The sequence below is a fragment of the Pieris brassicae genome, chromosome 13 (genome assembly GCF_905147105.1).
Source record: "Pieris brassicae chromosome 13, ilPieBrab1.1, whole genome shotgun sequence".
In the NCBI taxonomy this organism is placed as follows: domain Eukaryota; kingdom Metazoa; phylum Arthropoda; class Insecta; order Lepidoptera; family Pieridae; genus Pieris; species Pieris brassicae.
In genome coordinates, this window is record NC_059677.1 from 4,646,628 (window position 1) to 4,659,651 (window position 13,024).

Here is a 13,024-nt window from a genome sequence, read left to right on the forward strand (position 1 = left end):
ATTTAGTAGTTTAAAAAACGAAAAGTTTTTATGTAACAATATTTATTGACAGATGCGTGTCTGTCGATAAATATTGCTTAGCCTTTCCTCTTATACGTTTGCCAAATTTCGCTATTATTTCACGGAAAACTATGGAAGGTCTTTTGTCCAATTAGCTAACGGCTCCAGAGAACCCATTACCCATTTCTTGCTTTAGGTTGCACCTAGCAATTTTGAACACTGGACACTGGTGCCACAGTGGAACTCGTCAACAATGCGATGATTCATGTTTTCCATTGTATAAAGAAGAAAATTAAGGAAAATTTAAAGAAGCATGATTCTCAAAAAACAATAACTAGAGTAAATAAGCTGTAAAAATGGAATTTTGGATTTCTAATCAAAAAGAAGACAGCCCGAAGTGGCCAGTACGAGAAAAAGTCAATTTCATATGTAAGGTCCTGATATATATAATAACAAATTATTTTAATTCATATGTAGTTTTAGTAACTAACGATTCGGTGTTAGTAGTTTAGATAGTTATTTCTTAGGGAACAAAACAAAAGAGAAACTTCAGAAATTTGGACAGCATACCAACGTTTAAAGATTCTCTTCTTTGTGATTAACAGATTCAGGATACCATTGCTATTGCATTTCCAATGGCATTCAAACCGTCAGTCTGAAACGTACCTGATGCATTGCAGAACCTGGGCAAGCCCAATAGAAACGTGTTGTTTTACTGAACACGTATTATTTTACATATTACAAAAAGTCTCATCCAAATCCAATACGTTTCTGACATATGGAGGTCATACTGCGCGGCCTTTAGTTTTTTATAGAACTCTTCATGCATTTAGAATAATAAAAGTATTTAACAAATGTGTGTTATTTTATTTTAAAAAGCCTAAAGAAACGCATACAGATACAGAGAATATACAACAAACGGTCGTTACAATTATAAAAGAGAAATACAATAAATGACAATAAACTCGATTCATTATAAAAACAAATATGCAATTTCATTTATAATATTTCTTCCATGCAATTGTTATTAGTGACGTAATATCTGCAGCATTTAAAGTCAAAGTCAAAAATCATTTATTCATATAGGTAACACAATGTACACTTATGAACGTCAATAAAAATAAATATACATTAAATGCTTGTAATTTTACATTTTACAGTTCTCAAATCAAGGGCGTAGAACGGAAGAGAAGAACTGGCAATAAACTCTCCGTCACTCTTTTTAATCCCCAATATTTTTTTGTTATACACAACGTTTGTAAGGAGCTGCAACCATTACACCTTGTTCCACATGACATCTTAAGTAATAAATAATAATAAAATAAATTAAAAACAAATATTTATCTCAGCTTGTCGAAAATCCTCTAACAGCAGGAGGCATCGTGAAATAGGAGCACGCACTTACACTCTCGTGGGAACAACACACAAATACATATATTTCCCTGAAGACATGGAGACTATCATAATGGATCAGCCTCGCATGTCCCCAAAACGTTTTTGTCCTTATCGAACGTAAAAAAGATCTGTTGAGGTTCTGTTATAAATGTTTACTGGATTAGCTAGACATTTTTTTATACAGAACTGACGTTTGGCCACAATCCCAACTGTGAAGTGAGATGTGGTCTATTGGGCATGCCGGATGGAAATGCCTGTTTAACCGCCGCTTGAATGAACCCATTTTAACAGGCATGAAGCAGGGGCAAGAAGTTCCATTTAAATTTATAAACGATTATTTATAAACAGTGCAGCACCTGATGATGTCGACAACGAAGGGGTGAAAATGTATATTTGGAATAATACATTCTAAAGGTGAAAGCTCCATGCAATGCCCAATGGATGGAGTTGGCGACGCCACTTTGTCAAGGCTAAACATCATCCCACCCCATCGGTGTGTAAGGCCACGACATGTTTTAACGGATCCGGACAATCTAATCACGATAGCTCACAAATTAAAAATCATATTACGGTAAGAAACCGCCTTCACCGAGGAAGGCGAGGACCTTTACTTGGTACTTCGCTCACTCCAGTGAGCTTCCGTCCTGCCCTTCAGGCGATTGACCACCCCGCGATTGCCCAAGCCTAGGTTCAAGTCTCACAGGAGACGCCCTTGCACTAGCCACGGGACAAACGCGAAGGCCAAGCTACGCTCGCCAAAACAACCCATACTGAGCAAGGTCCTTAAGGCCAATAGCGGGATTCCATACAAAAAAAAAAAAACTTGCGTGCGTACAAAGTACACATGTCAGAAGTGAAACTTCTTTGGCAAAATTTTTAGGTCTTGTTCATATTTATACAAATCTAAAACTATAGATTTCCGAGACTAAGAGGGAGGGAAAAATTAAGATATGTTAGGAATTCACTGAATGTAATTGTCAAATAAAATATTAAGTGACGAAAATTAATAATAATTATAAATTTAATTTGTTTAATTTATTTCATCAATATTTACATTATTCGAAGCGATTTCTATTGGTATTGTTGTGACTAAACCATTACGATAAATAAAATATGCAATATAAGTTCGTGTTTCAACATTATCTAAATATCTTGTAGAAATGGCTATTTGCTTCATACTATGTTCGCCCTTTCTCACTCTCTCTACATCGGTCTCAATCGCGCTATCCCATTTATTTTGATGCTAATATTATTATTAATGCGTTTCATTCGTAAAAAAAATACCCTCATACGTCTAAAGAAGTTTTACTTCAAAAAAAGCTGAAAAAAAATGGAAGCCGTCCTCTAGTTTTTGAATAATAAACTAATTTAGTACATTTTAAGTTCTTTTAAAAAAACAAAGAAACGCTTAGTAAGTTTAGGGCATCGCATCTAAATCAAATCTAATTTATTTGTCTCTTTCTGTCAAGTGTGTTAACACTGTAATTAAAATGATAGACTGTTTACCGATGGTTTGGCTTAATGGTAATATGTGTATGTAAAAAATACAGTTTAATCAAAAAGACACACACACACGTTTAGTATTATGTTAAAAATTCAGTCTTGACTCGTTAAATTCCTATTTTCCGGATAGGTAACGTATATTTGTAATCTGTGCATAATATTTGATACGCCATATTATGTTAATAATGTAAAAAAAAAAACTTATAAAATCGGTCTTGGCACGTGTTTGTAATTTTGTCGCATTACAACTCAGCTTGTCTCGACAAAACTTTCGAATAACATCATTATACCTTTCTCGCTTCCTCTCAAGGAAGCTTCCTTTAAGCACATAATTATCGTGATAGCTTTGAGAAAATCTCACCCCTGTAAGGCTCCGTTTGTTACTTTAGGTCTCTTGATTCCATACAAAATAAAAAATTCATGATTTCATGATTATTAATCCCTAAATATACAAAATTCAATAAATAAAAAAATGTTATTCTATGTAATTGGTACTGGCCGGAAGTGTGAAGTTTTATGTGCTATTTTTTATTGTGTTGCTATTAGCTATGTTATATAGGTTTCGTAATGCCTTCTTTTGCTGTGCCCTAACAGGGTCCATAATATTGTACTTAGCTTTAAGCCTCATAAACATCTTTTGTAACGTTATGGAATGCAAATAAATACATGAATACATGATGCAGACTTCCCGTACTTATGTATTCACTACTTATATAGGGCTTATGTTAGGTTCTTAGGTTGTCTCCTGACATTTACACAGATTGCCTGGATCAACCATCATTAATTGAATTCTGTTCATATTTTTACAAGTACTCTTCAATAGAAGTAGAAACATTTAGATTCATGATCGTCACATTTAGACTGGTATGCTGTATGTATGTAGCAAAATGTTTCATATTAACGCGAGACGAAGTTCGCGATTAGCTAGTTTATAATAAAAGATCTCTTCATGTTTCCCCTTAGCCCCTTTATCTTCCTTCAAATCTCTACTGAATAAGCATTACCTGTTCACATCGTATGCCTAACTTTCGTACCAACTGATGTAACTGAAATTATCGTTATTCATATCCTATATCATTGTCTACGCTCGTTTTGTCACATTCTTTCTCTAATTACGTATTTCTAAATGTTTTATATACTTTTCAAACACCTTATTTATTTATAACCCTTGGCTTATGTAGTGTAAGGAGGGCCTTATCGCTTTTGAGAGATGAATACAATATCTTAATCTCTTGCGTTAGTAAATAATAATAATGACGGAGGGATACTCTCTAGTTCATACTACGTGAAAATGTTTGATGATAAATTCATTTATTTTTATGAGAAAAAGAAATAGGCGAGTCATTTAAAGAAAACAATTTGCTGCCCATAGACACTTGCAACACTACAAGGTTTTAGGGCGTTGCTTTTAAGGTACGCTTTTCTGTTGAAGGCTTTTAGGGCGTAACGGTTCGGAAACACTTGAAATGGCAGCTGGTTCCATAAAATCTTGCCGCGCAAGACATCGCCTTAAAAGGCGCTCTAAACGTATTAGTGAAGCGGATTTGAATAGTAAAATATCTTAGATGATATCAACTGTTTTTTGGTAGTTTTTGTGTATTTGAACGAAATATTTTAACATCTTACATACAAACCCAGCCCAGTGGCTAGACGCGCGAATAACGCGGATGTCGTCCAATCGAACCCGTCATTGAAGCTTTTAAGCGCGATAATACTATAAAAGAAATCGCGGGAAATCCAGCATTTTAAACCCCTTGATGAACATGTCTTAAAACGTCAAGAAAGTGATAGATTCTGGATTTTTTACTCGTGAGCTACCTTATATATTTTATCTAATCGAATATATAGAATTTGTGTAATCGTTTCAATTAAAAATGCGCTTACCACTTTTTCTTCAATTTCATTATTGTTATTGCTCCCATACTTTAAGGCACAATTTTCCATGACCAAAACTAGTCAGGATTATAGCATAACATTAGCCATTGGTTTAAATTGACAAAGTTTCACATCACAAAACGCGTCTAAGGCATCGCAGCGGTATACATCGTGAACGAGTTGGGCGGGCGGCAGCTGGCGTCACACTGCGGCGGTAGCCTTCCGCGCCGCAGTATACACCATACGTCCACCTTAATTAATGATAACGATCAAACAATCAGCGCATTTCTTTCATTCTTCTAAAACTATTTTGATTGTTATCTCTTAAAACTGATAGTAATATGAAATTATCTTTTTATTATTCTAAATTAAAAAAAATACAGCTATCATAAATTAACACAAAAACAATAACTAACGTTAAAATATATTATCTGTTAAATAAAACTTGATTCAATTTCCCAATAAAGAAATTATAGTGTAAACAGTTATAATAATATTTTATTTATTTCTTAACACTTCGTTGCATGTACAAAAATATAATACAGACTAATTAAAAGTTGGAAAACTGGCGGCCTTATAGCTTTCGAGCTGTCTCTTTTCAGCAACCACTGTGATTAAAATCATGTGTGCAATTCACACGTGGTAGAACCTTTAAAAAAATTGGTTTCTAGATAATGAGACGAATGTAATTTTAATTTCGAACTTTAACATCAATTATTAATTTGGATACAAACTAAAATAATGTGAAAGTCGATGAAACGAAAAAGTAAAAAGAGACAGACAGTCAAATTCATATGATTTAATGTGGGAGAAAATGAGATATGAAGCATACAGTTAAAACTTTAAATTAGTGTAATAATAATAATAATGATAATTTATTGCAAGATTATGGTACAAAAATTTGTACGGTACAATAGTAAGTTCGTATATACTGCCACACACAATGGCGCGGAAATTTGTCTTTAAAGGAATTTTACATTATTAGTCTAATGAATTGGTCAATTCTTATATTATTTGTATCATACATATCATACCAAACGTTATTAAATTTATACCAACTACAGTGTCTTACGCAAATAGTTATTTATTGAATAATACATTTTTTTCCAAAAGTAATACACCAAGTCGATGTAAAGGCTCTAGTCGGAAGGTCTTTTAATTATATGTAAGAAAAAATCATAAATTTCATCTAATTTTATAATTGAATTAAAATAATCTCTTATTTAATTTTTTCACCTCCTTTTTTAATCCAGAAAATGATCAAATACACATTAAAGTGTGAACCCTGTATAATGCTTTCTAACGTAACGTTAAATCTTATGAATTTATGTGTCCGTCTCTTTGTACTGTCGCTTTAAGTTCATTTATTTTCAAATCACAACGACGTTAAAAATTTTATACTTTAAAATAAATTCGATAAGGTAAGCGCAATACTTGCAAACACACCCAAGACATGTATTTAGACAAAACGAATAGAACAAAACGAAGTAATTAAAACACATGTAAATAGTGAACATGTATGAGAACAGTGTTGGTCTAGTGCCATCAGCGAGGGTTGTTCATTTTGAGGTCGTAGGTTCTATCCCCGGCTCCAATGAACTTTCTGTGTACGTGCGTATTTAACATTCGCACGAACGGTAACGGAAAACCTCGTGAGGATTGCCCTAAACCCAAAAAGTCGACGGCGTGTGTCAGGCACTGGAGGCTGATCATTTGCCTATTAGATTGACAAATGAAAACAGAAATCTGAGGCCCTGACCTAAGATTTATTTCTATTGGAAAGATATACAATTTTATTTTGAATTGTATATGAACAACAAAATTGATAAATTAAGTTTAATATAAAATATTTATGTACTAATAGTATAGTGTCTTTGAAGAGCTGTCTTATTGATGTTCAGTATTCTCTAACAAACTAACTAACTAAACAGCATATCAGTCATCTTTTCATTGGGATTATCGAGAATTTAAGTATATTTTTTTATGTAAAGAAATATTTTTAGACGTTTAGAGTAGCGTAAGTTATAAATTAAAAACACCAGACATTGTTACGATAAAAATATTAACTCATTTGGTTTATTCTTCTTCTAAGATAGAAATTGTGTTTGCAAAGAAAATGGTAAATTATTGATCGATTGTGCGGATATAAAAATAGGCATGCAAATATCATATTAAATTTCATAATAATTTGAGTTATTTATTATTGTCAAAACTTATGTTCTAAATACACTATAAAGGCACCTTGCATTTTAAAATTTAAAGCCGGCTTTTTCTCTCGGCCTACACCCTCTGTCTTCTTTGCCGATGAGTAGGAATGTGTACAATTTACCGCTACAATTTAAATGATGTGGAATAAGTGATACCTGTATCTTATATTCCATAATAAACATTTTTTTGAAGCTTAAGCTTAAATGTAGATTTGCGTTGTGTATGATGTGGTGTGGCCAGTGTTTGTTGTCAAAAATAACAGTTCAAAACATATTTATGTACTAAAAATTAGAAGCAACAGTCGCGAGCGGATTTGATGCTTGCAATTGATTTGCTTCAGTTCAAACAATTTGCATGACTCAAAATTTGCCAATTAAAAAGAGTGGCGGAGAGTTTGTTGCCAGTTCTTCTTGCCCGCTATACGTCATTGATTTGCGAGCTACTATTTACTACTAGTAAATGTAAATTTAAAATTAAAATGTCTGTTGACGTTCATAAGTGTACTTGGTGATACCTATATGAATAAAGTTATTTTGAGTTTGAGCTTCTGTTTGAGTGTCCATGGGTATTATCACTTATGTTTTTAATGTATAAAACAATTGAAATTTATTTACGATGACCTTTATCATTCGGAAGCGAATCTAGTCATGAACATCATAAAAAACCTGAAAATCACTTTTGATTCTGTTATGTTGAACATAGATTTTTTTTATCAGTGACAAACGGGCAGGATTGGGAGTTCCACATAACCCTCCGCCACAAGCATACATACCTGGGAGTTATACGTATTGCCCCATAGAAAACGTAAGAAATTAACATTGTTATGGCATAAATTTTTGCGCCTATTGAAAAATACTTAAATGTTATGTTAACTAGCGGCCCCTGCGAACCTCATTTCGCCGTAATTTTTACTCAGCCTACTATATATATATATATTAATGAAATTTATATATAATATATATGGAACATAGAGACTCACTTCAGAAATAAAAACCTAAGTACTAAATAAAACTTTACTATTCGGTCCATAATAATAATATACATAATAAATTTAAAAAAAATACTCAATTTGTTCCAGCCATCTTCGAGTTTTGCGCTTAGCAACATATGTTGCGATTCATTTTTATTTATATAGATAATATTTATTTACTATTTTTTTACCAGGAGAAATCTTTTATGAAATATATAATGGCGTAGAGTATACTGTCGCGGCCCGAGAAAAATATACCGAGCCCAGTCATAAGTTCTGTTACAAATGAAAATTATTTTTTATATATTATTAAAGTGTATAATTTCATATTTATTAAAGACTTTGTAGTTCTAACAGCATGCGGCCGCCACGATATTTTCTTGTGTGTCAAACGAAGTGTTGTTTTATTTGTTGAACATACAGCTGGTACCAAACTTTTGAAGTGTCTGGAGTATGACCTACGGCTGTGCAAGACGATCACTGCAATCCTAATTTCTTCAGCACTCTACTCCATATTATAATTGGATAATAAACACGAAAACTATGTGAATTGGCGCATAATTTAAAGTGTTATACTTGTTTTATGTTGTTTTTATGTAACAGTATTTATGGCCAGACTAGTTACATTGTTTATCAAACGCTTATTGTAGATATAAATTGCGATTGTTAGATGTCGAGGTTTATATGGATATCAGTGGAATATCATATTCTGCCTGGACTTCTGAACACTCTCCATGGTAAATGTGAATGAAGATGCAGATATACTGGACGGAATATATAGCCGACGTGGAGAATTCTTTTGACCGTGACTTTGCCTAAAATTAGGACAAAAACTAACCTATTTCTTTATCCAAGGTCCAATCATTAAATTGATTTAGGCAAGTATTATCTAAATTTTAACCAGATAACACTTTAGTAGCGTTTAGCGTAAATTAAATTAGTTTCACCTTCGATTTTCGATAAGATTTCAAAGCAATACTTGCAAGCAAGCACTTGATAATACACGTTGATGTATGCTTTAGAAACTCTGATGTTTTATTTATTTGTTCTTTAATTTAGTCTCAGATTTCATGACCATTTGTCAATCTAATAGGCAAGTCTAAGGCAGTCAACTTTTTAGTTCTAATTCAAGCCGGTTTCCCCACAATGTTTTCCTTCATCGTTCGAGCGAAGTCGAGCCGAGCATCGCACCTACGCTGAGCCAATAGGCCAGCACTGGTGAATTCGTTTTATAGGTGGAAAAAAATTTAATTTAAATTCTCGACCAGTCCAACTGGCCCGAAGACTTCAGTAGCGTAAGAATTAGAACTTTTCTAAAAAATTGAAGTATTTGGAAAACTTTCCGCTATAGTATTAGTCATTACAATTTACTATCTATATTATTACACATAATCTTGTTACATAGTATTATCTGCTTTGTTCACATTAGATGTGATTAAATTTAAGTTTTATGAGTGAGGCCTTCGTTCAGGCATTAAAATGCTCTGCTTTTTCTACTTCCTCAGCAATTATAAATATTTACACTAGTTTTCGCATATTTCGTGTAACTTGTACCTTTAACAATAATTTTATTTTTGATTAAATTCATATAAAATTATATAAAAAACAATTCTTTGAAAACCTTAGTTTTTGAGTTCTCCTTTTATATATTTATACTTTGTTACCTTAAGAAACATAATTATAATATCAAAAAAAAACTTTAAGTAAGTAGGTTACATAAGTTATTAGTCAACAGGCAGAATTAAGAAGCTAACAAGCGATTTCTTCCAGGCAACAGAGGGTGAAGTACAAGAAGTGCATAATTAATTATAATAAAATGAAATCTAAAGAAAACATATAAATAAAAATATGTGTAAACAGACATGTAAAAGCTCTGCCAAAGGTTAATTGACTCACAATTAAAATATATAAGAAGTGGCTAATTACGAGGCAGAAGAAAAATGATCCTTAATACAGATGCGGTCTTCATAGAAATCCTAATACTGATATATTTTTTACGAGAATCTCTATTTATGTATTGTTGTATCTGATTCTAAAGTATGATAAATTTATCTTTTAGAGATCCAAAACACTGACCCTGAAAACACCAGGGATATAGAAGCGAAACCACTAATTGTCGCTAGAGCCGATAGAAGATAACCACGACACCATATAGTTAACTACTTGACAAAAACAATAAATTCAAAGCATTTAATGCATTAGAAGAAGATCATCATCGCTCTCTCTCTCCATCAACAAGAAAAAGTTGTATGAGGAATTTTCCCCGACAAGTGCCGCATCTTAGAGAAGCAAAACTCTTACATCTTTTTATATACATTGTACGTGTCACTGAAATCCTGTTAAACGGCTGGAGCGATTTATTTAAATTTTGTATGCGTTTGTGTGGCACCCTAGATCAGTCCGGCATCAAGGTTATTCATCTTTACTGCAACTAAACAGCTGGTTTTTCAGGTACGAGTCTTGTATAGCCTAACTGGTACAGCTCTTGGCGCGTAACCAAACGATCTGGCTTCGGTTCGAAGTCTGAGCCGTCCGAATTATTTTTCTTTTCGTTCGTGTACATATATTATATAAATCAACCGCAAACTTTACACTTCTAATGCTCTAAGACGTCTTTCTAACTTCCTTCCTATCCGCACTAAAACCATGTTAGCTCATTCTCTTCTGTTTCCTTTTCTCAACTATCCGGACTCATGCACCTCTGTCTGATATGAATGAAGAGCTGCTTATTCCCATATTTGGTCTTAGGAAATATGACTATCTAAATTTCGCAGGCAGCTCGGGTGGCTCCCTATTCAACTCACACGTGCCGTTCATCTTCTTCAACTTCTAAACTCAATTCTTTTCATTCCCAAAACTCCCTTTTATCTTAAAAATCATGTTAAGCATGTCCTTATAAATATTTATATATGTTACGCTCCTAAAATAGATGCTTATTGGAAATTCCAATTCGTTTATGATCTCCGTTATTAAGTCGTGAAATAGGCTGCCCGACTCCAAACGATTGGCTACCTCCCTAACATCTTTTAAAACTTATCTGCATCAACATTTCTTAACTACTTTCTATCCTGATCAATCGTGACTTGTGTTCTTGTAATTCCTTTTATTTTGTATTGCATTCCCATTCATAAATCCGTGAGATTAGCTTTTTAGTTTGTTTTATTGATATTTTGTATTCCTTTAGTTTAAGGTTCTATATTTTTTATATAACATCCGGCTATTGATTTCTTGCACTTTCCCTTCGTTCCCTTACTAGGGTTGCCTGGAAAAGATCGCTTGTTAGCGATACGGCCGCCGTTGCCTCCCCTGGATTTTTCGTGTTTTTTTTCAATGCAATGAAGCGTGAATAAATAAAATACGTCATGTCTATCAGGAAAATTTGTATTTCATAAAATGGTGAAATATTTTTTTAGGTCGCTTAGATTGGGAAAAAATATAATAAGCCATAATTCACATACATATAACAATATAACATACAATAATTTAAATATATCCATGTAGTTGTGCACAGCTAATGAAAGATTAGCTTTATTAATATTAAAATATATCTAAATGTATCTGTTGCAGCTTAATTAGGGACTAAATTTAAATTAACAGTCAACAGGCTAGGTAAGTAAACGTCATCAATCCAAGTCATTGGCCAAGCTGTTAGATCAACTAGCTGTATATCTTTCAGGCCGCTAGTTAAACGACGCTGTTTAGTTAAATGGCTAGGCTGTTAATTGAACGGCTTATTACGCTAGTTGGCTTATTAATTGTACCAATCTTTCCTATATCGTGAATCATTAACGTGAAAGGATAATGCTAACTTATGTTTATCTATGACTTGCATATTTATTGATTAATTGAAATGAATGTGTGAAAAAGTCTAGTGTGATATCGTGTGTACAGTCGACAACAAGTGTTATCAGCGATGTCGCTGTAAAAACTAAGACTGCTCGCGCGTCGGTCGTGTGGTTAAAATGGTTAATTTAAAGAGTAAAGATTGGGAGAAACGCCAGAATTCGCCACCTGGAATATTGTCCCGATTGTTTTATGTTTGGACATTCCCGTTATTTTATAATGGGAACAGGCGTGACCTTGAAGATGAGGATTTAGTGCCTACGAGGGATATGTATGGTTCGAAAAGGGTGGGTGATGCATTGGAAAGGTGAGTAAATTCTTATTTATAATAATAATAATAAATTTGCAAGAATGTTGTGGTGGTACAATCGAAATTTCGCATTCTGCCACACATAACAGTAAATTAGTCTTAAAAGGAATTTTACATAGATGCATTATGAGTAGTACATCATTGTCAATTCTTATATTATTTCATCACTACATCGTAACTTTATAGAATATTACCTTATCAAATTAATATTTATTATAATACTAGCGGTCTTAATTATGAATATTCGTAATATAATAATTCCGATCAAAGCATTTGTGTTAAATGATATTCCATTTTCTTACGTCCTCTTTGTCTATATTTGCTGGACTCATTCTGGCAATATTATGTCAAACGCCATAAGGTTACATAAATAAAGTTTGAATAGTAAAAGGGCTCTGCACTGAAAAAAACATTCGTTATCGTAGCAAAAGTCAGGATTACTTAATATGGTGGTTAATTATTCTTATATTTTCCAATTTTCGGCGCACTTTTCTTATTTTTTTCTTTTATAAAAACCTTCTCCTGACAATAACAAACCAGCTGTTCACGCGTGTTACTGTGACCAAGGGAAATATGGACTCATTTTCATATATATAAGATATTTATTTAATTTGAAAAAAAAAAAATCTTTAAAAAACTACATTACGTGTAGCGTTCTATATTTAAATTTGGAATGTAAATTTCGTAAATACAACTGTAATTTTCAAGGTAATTAATTAATTTTTTATCATTTCAATTAGTTTACAGTTTCCACGTGTATATATAATACATATATTATATTACAAATAGATAGTTTTTTGTTTTAGTTAAGTTAGTAATCAAGTCTTTCGATAAGCCACCTTAGTGTTTGTTAGCGTATATTAGTTATAAGCTCAAAACTTAAACGACTAAAGTCATATGTTACCCAGCTTCAGACAAAG

The 13,024-nt window shown here is 32.8% G+C and overlaps 1 protein-coding gene across 1 annotated transcript in view; it reads left to right on the forward strand.

The window, feature by feature from the left end:
• The first annotated feature begins 11,834 nt into the window (after window positions 1-11,834).
• Window positions 11,835-13,024, forward strand: part of LOC123717918 (ATP-binding cassette sub-family C member 4-like) — a 62,089-nt gene continuing 60,899 nt past the window's right edge. The window contains exon 1 of the mRNA XM_045674192.1: window positions 11,835-12,101. Within this exon, the coding sequence (XP_045530148.1) occupies window positions 11,914-12,101 (188 nt within the window). The 5' untranslated portion in view covers window positions 11,835-11,913. The remainder of the gene's footprint in view (window positions 12,102-13,024) is intronic.